Source organism: Neopsephotus bourkii, unplaced genomic scaffold, assembly GCF_033783945.1.
Source record: "Neopsephotus bourkii isolate Nb327-2 ecotype Australia unplaced genomic scaffold, CSIRO-AGI_Nbou_v1 NB_1394, whole genome shotgun sequence".
Classification (NCBI taxonomy): Eukaryota; Metazoa; Chordata; class Aves; order Psittaciformes; family Psittacidae; genus Neopsephotus; species Neopsephotus bourkii.
The window spans coordinates 4,420,168-4,438,319 of record NW_026901872.1 but is presented as its reverse complement, the minus strand read 5'-3'; the positions used below and the strand labels follow the sequence as shown (position 1 = coordinate 4,438,319).

General features: G+C 33.9%; 1 protein-coding gene and 1 long non-coding RNA gene across 3 annotated transcripts in view; both read right to left on the bottom strand.

Moving 5' to 3' along the window:
* The window catches only part of LOC133220028 (uncharacterized), a 901,957-nt gene that overhangs the window by 513,316 nt on the left and 370,489 nt on the right, over nucleotides 1-18,152 (bottom strand). The window lies entirely within an intron of this gene.
* The window catches only part of KLHL1 (kelch like family member 1), a 195,855-nt gene that overhangs the window by 6,752 nt on the left and 170,951 nt on the right, over nucleotides 1-18,152 (bottom strand). The window contains exon 8 of the mRNA XM_061367773.1: nucleotides 12,501-12,663. Coding sequence (XP_061223757.1) covers nucleotides 12,501-12,663 — 163 coding nt within the window. The remainder of the gene's footprint in view (nucleotides 1-12,500; nucleotides 12,664-18,152) is intronic.

Here is an 18,152-nt window from a genome sequence, read left to right as displayed (position 1 = left end):
ATATGCAATCCATTTATTGTTTCTCTGTTTTTATCATGCATCAAAGCAGTGGGAATTAGTCCGACAACTCCTGCTTATCTTGTGTAATTCCTTAATGCTGAACACATTCACAGGCTCCAAATTCGCCCTTCTTAAAAAGAAAAAGAAAAAAAATAATAAATTGAGAAAAAATAAAGAAACACTCCTTTGTATGCAATTTAGCTTTGTATGCTAAAGTAAAATCCATATGGATAACTGTACTCAGTGTTTGATCTAGAATTCAGCCTATGCCACATAGAAAGCTATGAATGGGACACTCGTGTCCAGAATTAATTTTACACTTATAATACAGTACGGATAAAATATGCACTGCATTGCAGGAAAGGACATTGCATTATCTTTTAAACATGGTGGGTTTTTTTAAACCTTGGTTTCAAGGATCTTGGTTATATAGAAGAAAAATCTTTCTTACACTAACATTAACATGCCTACTCAGAAAGTAAGAAAATGATACCCCTCCACCAGGTACTTCATATATTATGAGTATTGAGCTCTGTAGGGAAGTCAAGGAAAACTTCTGAAACTATATTAAATTCAAAATGGCTGAACTGCGGTGTAACAAAAAAAAAAAATGTGTTTAATTATCTGCAGGTAAAAAAATTGTTTTCTTCCCTTATAATGGTTCCCAGGAGGAAATAGTTCTGATTGTTCTTTCCCATTTTCGTAAATGAATCCTTTGGCAGTCTGCTGCCTTTTCATCAGTGCCTGGAGATTAACTAAGAAAAGCACAGGCTATTTTAAAATCCAACCACTGAGCAATTTAAGATGCAAAAGCTGTCTCTGTGAAACAATTATTCATTTGAAAGCTTTTATTGTCTTATTCACATCTATTTAAGTGTGCATTTGCCATTAAGTTTCACTGGCATGGATGTTGATGAATAATGAAGTACTGTACTACCACTAAATATGTCACTGAAGCTGTAGAGCATTTTGGTACTACCTGACAGACATACTAACACTCTGACTAAAGCACCCAAGAGAACCTATACTCCCCCATGAGAGACGCTCAGGTAAATATGCTTTTTTTGCAACTATTTCCGTGGATACAGCCCTAAGGTATTTACCTTTCTTTATGATTATCAGATATCCACAGGTAGAATTCAATTTGAGATTATGAAACCTACAGGTAAGTGTTAATATGTGGGTGTCTGCTGTGTCTAAATGGCTGTTATGCTCGGGTAGTCTGCTGAGTCTAAAGAACAGCCATACCTTTTACTTCAGCAGAGAATTAGAACTGCAGAACAGTGCTAAAAAAAATTTAAACTTGTGATGCAATAGTATTAACATAAATATAAGCTTTCGCATATAGTTTTTTTTGAAGGATGTTATCTTTATTTTCAAAGGTGGGACTTGGTTCAGCTGCCCACAGACAATGATTAAAAGTTATTTGTGATATCAAGAGTACAGTGGCTTTCCCTGTGGGCTGGTATATTTGACAAAGACTACACAGGAGAAATATGCATAATTGCTGGAGGCTACCCTGATGCAATTCAAATGTCAGTAGTCTATTACTTGTAGATAAATGATCTCTGAAAATTAGTATCATAGTTAACAACTCTGAGATTTCCAGATAGAATTCAAGCACTTAAACACTTCACATAATTTTTAAAAATGAAAAAAAAAACCACCACACTGCTGCAGAGTTCAGTGTGAATAATCATAATCATGATGATACTAACTGAGATGGGGAAGTGGACACTTTGGAAAGCCATCCTGCAGGAAGACCTGGATAGGCTGGAAGATTGGGCTAACAAGAAATAGAATACGCAACAAGCACAAGAGTAAGGTCTTGCACATGGGTACACACAATCTTAGAGTGCAGCACAGGCTGGGATCTACCCGGCTGGGGAGCAGCTCTGTGGAAAAGGATCTGGGGGTCCTGGCGGACAATAAGCTCAGCACGAGTGAGCAGCATACAGCTGCAGCAAAAAAAAATCCAACAGGTTTCTGTTTCACATCAACAAGGCTGTCACCAGGAGGGATAAAGAAACCATTATCCCATTCTACTCAGCACTTGTAAGGCCACACCTGAAGTACTGTGTTCAGTTTTGGTCCCCACCTTACAGAAAAGATGTGGACAGGCTGAAGAGTATCCAGAGAAGGGCTGCAAAGATGATGCAAGGACTGGAAAGCCTGCCTTATGTAGAAAATCTGAGAGAACAGGGTTTGTTCAACCTTGAGTAAAGAAAGCTTCAGGGAGACCTTATCACCATGTTCCAGTATTTAAAGGGTGGCTACAAAGAAGATGAAGATTTCCTTTTTGCAAGGAGTCACATGGGAAAGATGAGGGATATGGATACATGTTACTCCTGGGACCTTCTGTTTGGATACTAGAGGTAAATTTTCACAATGTTAACAATCAGCCATTGGATTAATCTCCCTAGGGAAATGGTGGATTCCCCAGTGCTGGACACAAGGTTCAGCTGAACAGGGTGCTGAGATGTCTAGTCTATGTAATGCTTTTCCTGGAAGTTGGACCAGATGCTCTTTGAGGTCCATTTCAACCCGGTATTTTATGTTTCTATGTGTTTTCCCTAGCCTAAATACCCACTATTTTGTTTATTTTTTCCTGGCATGAAAAGTTTTCATCTATTCCACTGTCTTTCAACTGAAATAATTCTGTAAGATATTCCCACACCTAAAGTTAAGCATACTTTTTCATTCCTTTATTTCAATTGAGACAGCTTGTAAAATATAGCTAAAGGCATTAGTGAGTTGCTGATAAAGACACAGCAATTGCTCCTTAAAAATTATAAAAGTTCCAGTCAGCAATTGGGATCACCTACTTTTGTTAAAACAATCCATGTTATTGAAAGCAAACCAAAATTAATTCCCAATATCACATTTTGGAACTATCATTTTAGAGTTTATGTTTATATATTTGCAAGGAATAGTTCATAAGACAAATATTAAAATTTAATTTCACAATGGTCTAACGCAGACAAAGAAAAGTTAGAAATTGAGTAATTGCTTTAAAGCTCTGGTTGTGGATAAGCCTGAGCACCTCTGACAGGAATTGCTTCCCCTTTTCATTCAAATTTCCTAATTTCCTAATCCATAGACCCAAAGGTCCAAAATACAGAACAACTCTACAATCACTACTGAATATTCAGGCTACTGTTCAGCTAATCAAAACCTTAAAAATACTTACATGAAAGGTATTTATAAGTCTTACTTCCTCCTTAGTTCTCAGGGTCCTATTTTATTAGATGTCTTCAAATTAATCACTTTTTGCATCTTAGCCTTTCTTGGTAACAGTTTATAGTAAAATTGTCTATAGGGAGAAGTATAACGTATTTCTCTAAGAAAAAACCTGAAAACCTGTCATTACTGATTACAGATAGCCCACCAATTGCAAGGGCTACTCTTATGCCTCTTAACTATGTTAAGTTCTATCACTTCAGTTACCAGATGCCACCTCTGCTCTGGATGATTTGTTGAAAATGCTTGTAAGTAAGCTTTCATCTTAATGTGCAAGTGCTTTCAGAATTCAGAGATGAAGGATAATCCAGTGAGTCTGAATCAAGCAAAATCAAGTCCCTCAAATTTTTCTTTGCTAATTTCATATTTTTAATTTATAAGGCTATCTTAGTAATGTTACATTAGTAGTACTTCATTTAGCATCAAAACCAGCAGTGTAAGATTAATTTTCAGCACTACGTGATTAAAAAGAAAGCTTGAGAAATAATCACAATCATCATCATGTAACAGTCATATTTTGAGTTGGAAATATTCTTTTAACTGAATTGAACCTCATTGTGTATCCCACCAAAACTGTTGGGATTTCTATTATAATTATTATTCACTATTTAGAGTGAAAGATTGACAAGAAGTCAGTCAGTACTGAGGACTTTTATCTCCACTGATCACAGTGAAAATTTTGCCTGCAGAGATGTTATAGATTTCTATTCCCCAGTGGTCTATACTTCAGCTTATTCAGCCACTGAGTGCAGATGTGAATTTAGACCAAACTCAGTCTCCTCTGAGCTGGAAATCTGCAGGCTTTCATCACTTCTTTTGTATTCAGATGGATAAATATTAATAAACATATATATATATATACAAAGGTATGTGTAAATTGGCTAGAAAATGCAGTAGCAGTTACAAAACAGGAGATGTTAGGAGAAATCTGATCCAAAATAGACCAGGTCCAAAAGCATTTTTCTCAGTTCTATCACTACAATCCTTTGATAACTAATCAGAAAAGCCATTTTTTAATTCAGTTTGACAAGTCAACCTCAAAAGACCAGGCTACCTTTGATGTGAGGTAGTAGTGCTTGAATCATGCCTTTGCTGCATTTCTTAACAAGCTTTTACCTTTCAAAATTCTTTAAATCTGAATATCAAAGACTATATCCTGTCTTTTGCTTAGGATCCTTTGTACCCTTTTCTGTCCTTTCAGTATGTGTGAAAGAGCATAAGAATTACTCTAACACAAAGAATATCTCCCTGGTAGAAGTGAGGGGAAGGCAATTTCATCAGTGTTGAACTTCTGTACTGCTCAATCAGTCCACTCCTGATCTAGGAATCAGATTATAGGGCAGGAAAGATAGCAACCCATGTTCACTGGTAAAAGTTAAAAAAAGAATAATTTTCTGAATGGAAAGCATTAATGATATCCTGTTTCTGTGTGTAAATTTTGAATGGTATTTTATGTATTTGGTTCAGAAGCTAAGTTAAAAATACATGCATACTGAAAAAAAAAAAAAAAAAGATAAAACAAATTATAGAGTAAGTTCCTGCAATTAAAGAAAGAGTAAATACTGACAGAAAATACCGGGGAAAGGGGGTGGGGGAGGGTGGGGGTGGGGAGGGGAGGAAGCACCTTTTGCATTGATATCTGATGTTTTTATCGCAGAGTTCTAATTCCTACATTAGAAATTATAGTTTCCTCATACAAAGAGCCTGTTTCAAATGAAAATTATCTAATCTAATCAAAATCTAATAAAAATTATATGGGCTACATTACCTCTGCAAGACCAGTGACTGAATGCAGACTTCACCAGTTAAAAATGTTCATGACTTTATCAGGTTATAATAGCGTTAAGGCAAAATAGTCTTTGTAAGTTAATCATTTACTGCAGCATGAGTTTAAGGCCCTTTGTTTTCTTTCTTATTTATTAAAAAAGATACATTAACTGTCCATAAATGAGAATTTATTGAATTCATAGAATCACAGAATAGTTAGGGTTGTAAAGGACCTTAAGATCATCTAGTTCCAACCAACCTCCCAGCCATGAGAAGGGACATCTCACACTAAACCATGTCACCCAACAAAGGCACAAAATTACTTTGTGCTACACTGAGCAAATGTGTTTACATATTCATCTTTTTTAAGTTTAATAATTTTAGACCATACAGATGTTCCATTTTGTTCTGTCTCAGTATCCATTTATTGAGCAATTATGCCTAAAATGCTAAAAAAAAGTGACACCTTTTTGAATTTCTAAAGTTAAGGAAGAATATTCTCAGCATTTATCCCTTTTTTCCTATAGCAGGAGGCAGAATAATTGCCTTTGTAAGAAAAGAGCTTGATCAAAAGCAACAGTTAATAAAAAGCACATATATAAAACAGCAGCAGTGTCAAAACTGTCCTAAAAGAACCTGAAATAGCTTCTACAGGATTTAAATTAAGCTCTAAGTTTATTTATAGGACAAATTACATATAGAGTAAAATATAGTAAGAACAGAGACAAGATTTAAAAATTTTCTACAAAAGCATTCTAAGGCTAATAAATTGTGAGATAGTCTTTGAAATAAGTTTGTCATTCTTCCCATTGCCAAAGGGTTTTATAAATTAATTACAGTTATAAAATACCTAATGAGTAATTAATATAATAATAAGTCAAATTTCATTTTACTCTCTAGTTGGGTAGATAATGAAAGATCTGTTATGGAAACAGTCATGTGAAACCATGAATTTTTATTACAAGGAAAAACACTGCTGTATTTCAGTATAAGGCAAAATAACTGTATCATTCAGAAAATCATAGAATCATAGAACAGTTAAGGTTGGAAAGGATGATAAGTTGACCTAGTTCCAACCCCCCTGCCATGAGTCAGGCACACCTCACACTATATCATGCCGCCCCAAGGCTCTGTCCAACCTGGCCTTGAACACTGCCAGGAATGGAGCATTTACTTCTCTGAGCAACCTGTCCCAGTGCTTCACCACCCTCACAATAAAGAATTTCTTCCTTATATCTAACCTAAGTCTCCTGTTTAAGTTTGAACCCATTGCCCCTTGTCCTATCACTACACTCCCTGATGAAGAGTCCCTCTCCAGCATCCTTGTAGGTCCCTTTCAGATACTGGAAGGCTGCTATGAGGTCTCCAAGCAGCCTTCTCTTCTCCAGGTTTAACAGGCCCAATTTCCTTAGCCTGTCCTCCTATAGGAGTTGCTCTAGCCCCCTTATCAGACCAGTACCAATTTATAAGTATTTGTTTGTAGTCAGTGAGAGTACTGTGGGCAGAAACCAAGAAATATGAAAGATATTCCCTCTCTTTACATGACTATAATTATGTATGCCAAGTATCATATTTTTCTTAGTTCAAATGGATTGGTAAAAGAATAATTGAATCATCAATAAGTCACAAAAGCAAGGAAAGCCCTCAAGCGAAAAAAGTCATAAAAACCCTGCTCTGATGGGAAATATTACTGTTTCAGGCATACTTTCTTATCTAGTTAGCCTGGCATGAAATTTTGAAGTGTTACTTCAGCTTTAAAAATCACAATTACAGCATATAAATACTTCATTTATCTAATAATACTGAGCCAGTTCCCTAGTTTTTGCTCAAGTATGAAAATTATCAGTGTATTGAAATTATATGGATGAGTTGAAAAAAATTCTTAGACCAGACCATTTAGTCTGTGACCTTCACAATGAACAAATCCTTCTCAATTCAATGATTTCAAGCAGCAATGAAATATTCAGCTGAAGTTGGCCCACTGAGTCAAAAGACATTTCCTTTTACCTCAATATTAGTTATTAAGAAGGTAATCAAGTTTCAAATTCAGAAAATAGAAATATCAGTTAACAGTGAAAATGGCTTCCTTCAGGTCCCAGCATATAAGTACCAAATACTCTTTGAGACATGCTGGGATTCTTATATTTCATCTCACATTAAATATAGTAATTAAAACCCAGGCTTTCAGAATAATTCAGAATGTGGGATGCTAATATGTTTTGCTGTTTTGACTGCAAAACTTGAGAGACAAGACAGTGACACACAAATTCTTTTTAAAAGTCTCTGGTTAATTCAGGGAGCTGCATTATTTAAAAATTGGCTGTGAATCTTTCTAGGTGTTATCCACACTGCCTCCCACTGTCTAGATTGGTACATATGTTACATTTAAAAAATTAGATTAGACGGAGTGACCCGATTGCCTTTAGCTGTCAGGTATTAGGACAGAGTAAGGTAATTCACTGTTTGCTTGTTCAGAAGTACCCTTACATGCCCACATTAATGCATACCATACCATGTTATGTTCATTATCTACATAGAATTTGTGGTTCATTACAAAAATTAGAAAAAAAGAAATATGTAGTATGGAGAAAATGTGTCTTATTATAAAAAGTGAATGGCAGACTTTACAGTAAATGCTAGCTATATATCAGTCAACAGACAGCTAGTCCAACAGCTTTTTTGTGTGGGTGATGAATGAAGAAAAGAGCATGGCAGAGCTAACACACTAAAAGATGTAGATGTGTTGTAAACATGTGAAACAGAAATGTGGCCTAAGCATCTGGAAGTCTGACCATGGTGAATCAAGATAAAACGGGCCCAAGTTCTTACCCTGCAATGCAGCAATGTGTTTAGCATCTCCACATTTGCTTTCACTTGGGTTCTAAAGAGCAATACATCCTAGCTGAATATGCTTTTGCCTTGGACTGTAGGAAAAATACTGCATTTACTGTAAAGTTTCGTGATTTTTCGTTGTTCTCTTAGAAAAGTCACATACATTTACCTAGCCTATATCTGTTCTAGCCATTTTTAAGTCAAGCCTAGACACATAAAATGAAGTAAAACTGTACAGAGACTCCTGTTTTGCAGGCTGGATCTAAAATATCAAGTTAAGTCTTGCTCAAAAGAAGGAATATGATACGAATTGAACTGCACATTCACTTAGCTTCATGGTATCCCCAAGTAGGAAATATGAATTTGTGTGCAAAAGTACAAAAGATCAGACAGGGCACTGGATTAGTAATAAACTTTAATGATTCTGCTAAAAGAAAACACCAGAGATAGTTTATTATATAATGTATGAAAGGCAAAGAAGCAGAACTCCTGGAGGAGGCTGTACTCAGCTACTCAATTGAGTTTTGTAAGTGGTTATATGAATGTAATACATTGCTAATTCTCTTGTGCCAAATATTGAACTGCTGTTAAGGACTTTGTGGAATTATTAATCTATGCCTCTCTGAGGTCAGTATACAGCAAATATATTCCTGAGTGACTAACTACAAGACAATTCTGAGACCCTTTTGTGTGCATGCACAAATTTGGTTTGAATTTTGCTGTTTTCCTGAAACAACCTAAACTTTCTGATGTTCACTTTGCAATAATCCATGACAGTCACAAGGGACATATTAAACTAAAGCAGCCACTATTTAACACAGACATATTGATCTAAATAACACAAGCTTCATTCCAGCTTAATCTCACTAAATGACCTGAAAACAAAACATTCCCCTGCCATATGTCAGCACCTTTATTGACCAGGTCTCTGTGTTTCCCATTCAAAAAGAAAAAGAGAATAGCTGCAAAATTACTGCTAAGACTGTAACCCAGTTTATGGAAATCTATTCCTAAATGAATGCAGCTAGTGCAAAACTCATGGAACTGAATGAATATAACTGAACATAAACACATAAAAGTACGTTTTTTAATATAGATGTTATTAAAGCCTCTCCACTTAACAAATTAAATTGAAAATGAAACAAATGAATTTGCATGGGTGTGAAGGGACAAAATACTAAATACGTATATACATGTGTATCCAAAAAACAATCATTGGTACACTCTGTTTCTATGAATTCTTAAGCAGAATTGGTAGAATGTGGAAGCCATTCTAAATTCTACCTAGCCAAGTGACAGACAAAATCTGATACCAATTGACAATAAATAATTTGTGTTGCTTTTCTTTGGTATGACAGGCATTTTGATAGTCATGTGACCCCTTATTCGTACTCTGAACTTCCAGTTAAACTTTCTTCAATATGCATGATGAGAATTAACCAGTGTTCATAAATATTTCCACAATGAATAAAACTTTATTCTTCAGTTGCATTTCCTTTTTTCACAGATTTCTTCTAGTGTTTTTGTCTGTATTAAAAAGATAGCCTTTTTTCCTCTCTTCTGCCACTTACTACATTCATTTTCTTCTAAAAAAAGGAATGAGTGAGCTTTAAAAACATGAGTAAGCATGTAAAGAAACAATATATTAAGAACTAAAGAAAAGTTACTTGCAAATTAATAAACTCAGAGCCAAAAAAGATCAGAATCTAAAAGATTTTTATTTCCACCGTAAGCCTGTAGATAAAATACTATTTTCATCCAAATTTATGGGAAAAGTTATCATTAGTTTTTTCTGCTTAAAATGGTTTTAACTGGAAAACCAGTGAAGCAGACCATAGAGGCATGGAAGATCACAAATGGAATAGTTTTCAGTGCTAAAAAAATAAAAGAAAGAATATATTATTTAAAGTATTAAAGAAGCTCACATTTGAGATATTTAGCATACAGTACTGTTTTATGTGAAGTGCTCAAAGCATGTGGGAGATACACCCATATATAATATTTTCTAACTCTCTCACTTCAAATATAGTTCAACCCTGATGCAAATTATTTATTTATTTAATTGTTTAATTCAGTTGAAAAGAAAAGAAACATATGGAATAACCAGGAAAAAACTCCTCAGATCTTCCATACTAAAGTAGTTTCTCCATTACTGAATGTTAAAGCCAACATCTTTTTTGTCTTTGAGACACCCTTTTCTAATACCCTTAAAATTTATTAAAAAAAAAAATCCATAATTTCTTGCCTATTTCAAAGCAAAAAGCTCAAACGAGGAATGCAGCATGTGTCAGTTCTGTGGAACAGCAGTGTAGTAAGTATAGCACCAGAGTTGAAAGTTTCACTCTGTACATATGTTTCCAAGTTTCAGTCCTTGGTATATGGGACATTTTAAAAATATGGTTATTTGGATTAAAAAGAGTAAAAAACAGTAATATCTTTCCTATTTGCTTCATTGAAACCACTACTTTTCAGGTTTTAGCGGTGTCAGTTCTCCTTTTCTGAGACAGAGTTAACAGCTTCTTTTATTTAAAAGTGTTCATGTAAGTCATTCAAAATTCAATTGAACCTCTATTAACCAAGAAGCATTGATAAATACATGATCAGCTGAGCAAAAGAAACATACCTGGAATGTATATACATAATCATATGCAGCTCCTCATAATTTTAGATCTATATTTGCAGGGTTATTTCTCTAGATCTTGTCTCTGCTAGTTTGCTGCATGGCTCATGCACTATTGAAACAAGATTCTTTTAGAGTAAGAGCATTATTAAAGCATCTTAGTCCATTTGACCTACTCTGGAACATTTCAATGACACTGTGACTTAGAAAGAAAAAGCAATGGCAATTAAGCTTCAGTGGTTTACAGATGATTTCTCAACATAAAACTAACTCCTAATGTCAGGGATGAGAAGTAGATCAACTGAGTTTATGATACCATGAATTAAATAATGCAATATTAATGATGAATGCACCCAATAAAGCTTAGTTAATCCAGAGTTACTTTGCAAATAGGACACAACTATAATATGACAAAGCCATAAAATTAGTTAGCACTTTTAAAGCCTGTAGTTTTAATTAATTTCAGATTCAATTTAAAAAAAAAGATATCAGCATATTGTCGTAACAATGGGATTATGGGCACTTTGTCAGGCCTCCTGCTGCTGCTACAAGAAAGATACACAATCTCTTACTACCTAGGTCTAGTAACAGTTTTTTGTGGGCTACATTAAGATCCTTGCTTGACTTTTATATTCAGTGATTCTTACGGTCAGTGGAGAGAATCTGACAATCCCAGAAATCAATTCTACCTATTTATCTCAAGCCTGTATCTTAGGAGTGATAAGCACCACCTAATAGAGGGGAATTTTTATTTATTTATTTTTTAACTGTGTAATGAAAACTCAATGATCTGAAACTGGAAGACATGGGGTGGGCAAAATTTAGTGGGTTGTTGAATTGCGTAACATATTCTACCAGGAAACCCTATAGCGTTATTCAATCCTTTTTTTCCCTATATATTTTTTATCTTAAGTTTTATCAAATATTTTTTTAGTGCCATCAACATTTAGTCTCTTATTCCATCCCACATCTGCGGCTTTTTCTGATCCATTCTTCCTTGCTGTTCAGCAGCAATAGAGTATGAGGAAAACGCTACTCCAGAAATTTGCCAAGGGATTCTTCACTGACTGCCCTTTATTTATGTTCAGTTGTCCACAGTGGGATTCATATTCCCCTCTTAAACATCAAAACCACAGAATCCAGAACCTGGGATAGAGTCCTTAAGTTTCCTATATAGTTAGGAGAGAAAAATGGGCACTTAGAGAGCACAATTCATGCTGTCCTAACAAAATGTCTAAAATAAGTAAGTCAAATGCTTTCCAAAAGTAGATTATTGCTTCCATTGACCATAAGGTGAGTTTAGGATGATTGGCTCAGCTGTAGATGTCTATACAAAAATATTTGAAGTTATTTGTGATGAATTTCTATCTCTAAATTATTACAGTTCACAGTATATTTGTTTTAGCTACATTGCTAAAAGCAAGTACTTTAAAAGTGATAAGACACACAAAATATGTTACTATAAAATGAGTTTTAGCAAATGTCACATTAAAATTTTTAAAAGTGAAAGTTATAAAAAAGAAACTTAGAATCTGAACACAATTAGAATTACAGAATTGAGGTAGCTTAACTGTTTTGACATGGGTAAAATTTCTGTTTATTTGCTGTGTGAATGTAGTTGCCTTAAAACAAAGCTTTCATGGATAAGTGTTTGGCTGAACCAAGGTGCAAAATGCCTATACAACTGGGTACATGACTATATTAGATGGATAAATTCTGTTGGTTAACCAGAACTAACATATAAAACATATAGAAGTCAGAGTAGTCAACTGACAATTTGTCCTGAATTGATTTATAGCATACACACTGAAATTTCAGGTCTATATCCGTAATCATTTGATACTAATTTAAAAAGAATAATACACAAAATATATATAAATTACTTTTTTCAAGTAAATATAAGAGCCAAGTTATAGGAGGGTACATTTATTTTAAAAGACACTTTCTGTTGCAATATGCTAAAAGCTATTTACTACTACTTGTAACAGTTTTTCATCCTTCTATGAAATGTGTTTCAACCATGTAAGAACACCCTACTCACTTGCCATTTAATGCTGCTACTCCAACGGTGCTTCTGGCAATCGACATACTTGCCACAAATGTCCACTGCTGACTTTGAGGATCCCACCTCTCAACTGTATTCAAATAACTCCAACCATCGTGTCCTCCCACTGCATATATAGGCCCTTCAAGCACTGTAACTCCTGAAATGAAGGAGAGAGAGAATAAAAGTGTGCTTTCTTTATTAATAGTAAGAAAACAAAGTTTTCCAAAACACAGATAACAAATGAACCTGCATATTCAAAGTGAAAATGGATGCACAAATTTGAGATTGATTAATTTAGGATTAATGAACATGAGTAAAATTAATGCCACTCCACATGACTTTATGAAAAATAGGCCTTGTCAAAGAAATCTAATTCGATTCCTTAAAAGGATGCGATAGTCTTAGATTTCTATATAGCGTTTAACTATTATTTCAGCCACTTTTTATAGAAAATCTGCTTTCCCCTTAATCAAAATACTGTTCTTCCCTCATTTTCATGGATTTTTAGCTTTTCCTTTTTTTTTTTTTTTTTAATGACTAAAGAACGACAAGGTAATTGCATTAATGCAATGGATTTTTATCTGCATTTCCTGTTTTACTCTTTGACTGGGCTTTATACAAAAAATAGTCTTCACTGACTTCTCTAAAATAAGCATTTGTTATTTATTATCATACAGAACTCACTACCTATTAAACTTTATTTACTGCAATAAAGATGCTTTTGGGCAATATGTATAGTCTTGATTAAAGTGTCCCAGCTAAATGGTGTCAATACATTGCTGCTCATCAGTGCAATCTGAAAAAAAAAAAAAATTGTTGAAAACACTAAAAAAAATTTGCAGTCAAATTGAACGAACAGGGGCAAAAAAAAAAAAGAGAGAAAAAACCACAAGATAGGAGGACAATAAGTTGCACTACCATGATATTACTGTATAATGGGAAGAACAATTTTTCCTACCTGAAAAATAATTCTTCTAAGCATTTAGACTTAGGAATTTATGAAAGCAAACTGTGTTATTTTTTAGCTAAATGATCTAAAAGTGAATGTTGTCTAGTGTGCAATAGCAAGCATTTTCCTTTTGATTGCCTTCCCAAAGCTATGTAGCAAAAACTCTATTATGTCTAATTAGGTGCTGAGATCTGTACAGTTTAAATTATTTATACTTGGAGATTGGAATGGGATTTTAAATTGCTTTTCTGTGGTGTCAAAAATAATGGAACACTACCTATCATATTTTGAACTCTGCCTTTTATCTGGGTGATAGACTGAGTTTCACACAGTAAATTTTTAAAAAGTGCCAGTTTTTACAAAATAACAGGAAATATAATTTCTTATTGACACCTTTGGATATGAAATGGCAAAGTAAAAATGGTACCAGCATTACTGTAGTGTCTGCATTTTGGTATTTGCAGAGATAGAATTTTAACCTGGAAGGATAAACTTGTATCCCACAACTAATTTTTTTAATAAGGAAAATTTTTTTAAGAGAGCAGGCATATGTTATAGAATGACACTAAAGGTGAGGAGGCAAATATATCAGTGACTTATTATCAAAGTATTAAACTTGATAATTAACAACCAGTCACCACTATTTTAAGCTTCAAATTTATTTAGTTTCCAGGTAGCTGTAAATCTCTAATAATCTCCTTTCTCACCAACATCTACAGAAGGATACTTAGATAATTCTGTATTAATTGCAACCAACATTGTTACTTTTCCTTTCTCTGTTCTTGTCCTCTTTATGCCTTAAACCATTTATTTTCATATTACTGGGTAAACATAAATAAATGTAATGATAACAAAGACGAATTTGTTTTAAACTATACATCAATTAATTAAACCTGGTATTGAATTTTCACAAACATAATCTTAACTGGGTGTTAAATACAAGTATTGCCATAGGCCATGCTGAGAACAGTGTATGATAAAACTGAGAATTAGACCTGACCTACCTTCATTAGTGAATATTCAGAGATACACTGTTGAAAATACCTCTTCCTATGTTTATTCACAGGCAGGTATCAGGGCAGATTAAAAGGATTACAAAGTACCCCTGTCCTCTTGGGCCAGAAGACACTACATAGAAATGTTAATATAATGCAAATTTATAGAAGTAAAGATTGGCCTGCTGCCTTTTTATTTACATTTGGATTTGTAGATGAAACACCAGATTCTCAAGTCTGCCACACTATTATCCTGAGAGCATGACTCAGAAATTATATAAGTGTTGCCATTATGATTTGCAGCTCTTTAGTGAATTGGGTCATGATCTACTACTTACAAAGGGTGCAAAGTACAATGCTAAGGTACTTAATGATTCAGAAAAAAATATCACTGTAATGGTCCCAGTGAATAGGAGAAAACTCCAAAGCAAAAATCTAATACATGTAAATCAATATTGGAGAGAAAATACTTTAAAAGACTCAGGTCTTCCGTCAACAAACAGTGAAAGCAGTTAGAATGATAAATTTCCCCTGAGATTTCAACATTAAGAAATAACTGTAATTTAACTACATAGAGGTACATGGTACTAGTCAAAACAGCATAAAAGAAAGGGTCTCGAATCTCCAAACAGTTGCTTCTGAAGGGGTAAATGATACATCAATGCAAGAGCATACTGTGCTCTGGTAAGCTAGTCTGCTGAAGAACTATTCACTATACTTAATGCTTAGACGATTATAGGTTTGGGGGGTTGTTTTTTGGTTGGTTTTGTTGTTGTTGTGTTTGTTTTTTGGGGGGGGGAGGTTTTTTGGGAAGGACTTGGTGGTATGTGCATAGAAATCACCACATAAAGAGGAGGAACACAGATATCCAGCACAGCACTGCTTTGTGAGATGCTGTTATATCTGCAAAACTTACCATTCTAGAAAAGAAAGATATTTCCTACAGGATTTTGACCCAAAGAACCTTTCTGGGAGATGAGTTTTTGTCCTGTTTTCCATTCCAGACATACTGTTAAATTAATGCTAGCGAATAATCTTTTGTGCAAGAATGTAAAAGAAGAAGAAGCAGATTAATGGTGTGTATTGGCTTTGATTGGGATAATTAATTTTCATCATAGTAGCTGGTATGAGGCTATGTTCAAGATTTGTGCAGGCAACACTGCTGATAACACAGGGGTGTTTTAGGTACTGCTAAGCAGTGCTAACAGAGTGTCAGAGCCTTTTCTGCTTCTCACCCCACCCCTCCAGCAGTTTTATCATACCAATAGCTTTATCATACCAATAGTGTATAAGCTATTATAAGATTGGTCTGTTGGTTTCAAAGCTGATACAGTTGTCCTCATTTTACTGACAGTTCTTTCTTCCTGCCTTTCATCTCAAGCCTCCTGTCCATAAAGACACTGAAGGTTTCTATTTGCCCTGATGTCTGAAACAGAATCTCAGATTCCCACGTCTGTTTATTCACTTCTGTATATTTTTTTTTAATCCACATAGTGGTTTCTTTTACATACAAGAACATATATAAACTTCAGGAATATTTTGCCGCAAACCTTCATAAAGAAAACCAAAACATCAAGACAAAACTAATCCCTACTTATCTTTGTCTGTCTCTTAATAGAAGATGTGAATTTGTCATTTTTGCCTCCTCTGTAACCCATTAATGGTGATACAGAAAAAGAAAATGTTATCCTGTAAGTGAGCAGATAAAGAAGAAAAAGAATCCCCTTTATTATTCACATTTTTATTGTTTCTTTTACAGTTACCATGGATGTAACTGTTATGGTTGTATTAAGCATTTATTTATATTCCTAGTCTACTTAATGGTTTCTCCTATGCCTTAAATGTTTTCTTGATAGATTGTAACTCTATAGACAAACATGTATTTATTGGGACTCAAGCTCAATCTAAAATAACATCATTGTTTAACTGCCATGGCAGCAGTTTTCAAAATAAAAGATGAAAGTTAAGCTCTCACTGACTTGAAAATTAACTTTCAATCTAGGTCTAAAGAGTGTCATCATTCATAAAAAAAAAGAGAGATTCAGGAAGCAGATTTCCAGTTTGCAATCTACTCAATAATCTTAGTTGTACCTTGAGAGGCAGGAACTGCTCCAAGCCACAGATTATTTAATACTAAACTTTCTCTTTTTTTTTTTTTTTTTAATGGAAATGGGACTGCCACCTCATTTGTTCTATTCCATTGTATATATGCTTACTTAGGGGGATGAATCCTACCCTAATTCTTAGGTCTCTAAAACTGTAGTCTGTAAATATGTCTTAAGCTATCACACATGCTAAAAAATATTTATTAAATAATAATTATTTTTTGAAAATTTTAAAATTCTTTAGAAAGCATCTCATTGATTTTCAATCACTGAAACAGACAACAATGAAATATTCTAAAAGTAGTTACAATATTGTAGAAATTATAACTGAATGAGTTTAAAAATGTATAGACTTAGATTGATTAATGTCTTTATACAAGTATTTGTCTTCTGAGATTTACCATGTAGAAAGAATCAAACCAAATCCAGGATAAATTATTTATGCAGACCAGAATTTTTGTGACATTTTGCATAAATACGTAACATTAAATTTACATTGGTTTGCAATTCAGTCTTGATATTCTTTATATATGGAAGCTTATTCCCTTGTCTCAACAGTAAGGGTCATGACCGACTGCTGATAAGGGTCATGCATTTCTTCTGGTGAGTAAGCTCTTCAATTGATTTATTATTTCTTTTTATTAACAAAAGGTTTTAATCTCAAGAATTTCTAACATCATAAATAATAAAAATATCTTCAGATTTTTTCACTATCATTCCATGATTTCAGGACACAACTCTGTCATGTGCAAGTCTGCTCATGAATCTAACAATATTTTCTCTGGAATACGGAAAATCTCTAGAAATAATGATCTGAGTCAAATAATGAATATTTGGCCTAGCATTTCTACAACTTTTTCAGAATGGAGAACTATTTTCTTCAAAGTTCAAGAAAGCTTCAAAATTTCTCATTGCATAGGCACATTTAATTATCATTATTAAATAGTGCATGGTGGTTAGTTCTCTATGTTGGGAAAAAGCAAAATAACCTTAGTATTAAAAAAACCCAAACAACTGAAAATGTCTTCCTGGGTAAACCATCCACCTTAATAAAGTTTATGTAACATTTTTTATTCTTAATACTCATAAGACATTTAACTACATTTATATTCTCTGTAACTTTTAATATGCATAGTCCTTTTAGAGAATCACAATACTTTTGTAAAGTCCCATGACTATATTGCAAATTTACATCTTGATTGCTGTTTGTATTCTGGATTATAATTTTTTTCACCAGCATTTAATGGAAATCTAAATGTATATACAGTTGATTGCACCTCATAATTTAGGAAAAATTACTTTATTAAGTCTTGTACTTAAAATTGCATAGGAGAAAATTTCAGTGGATAGAAGCATTGACTTTAAGCTTTTGTATTATTTAAAAAATGGTCTTCCATACAAAATAAAATTGCTACAAGAATTATTCAATAAATACACAAAACTCCCTATTATTAGCAGTTTCAGGAACATATTTAGCTTAAGTATGCACCTGCCCTTGGAATTTAGTTATCAGTTAAACTTCTTCATGCTTGGACATGCATACATTAGAACTGCTGACAACATAAGGCAAGGACCCACAGCTTTTAATGAATGCTTT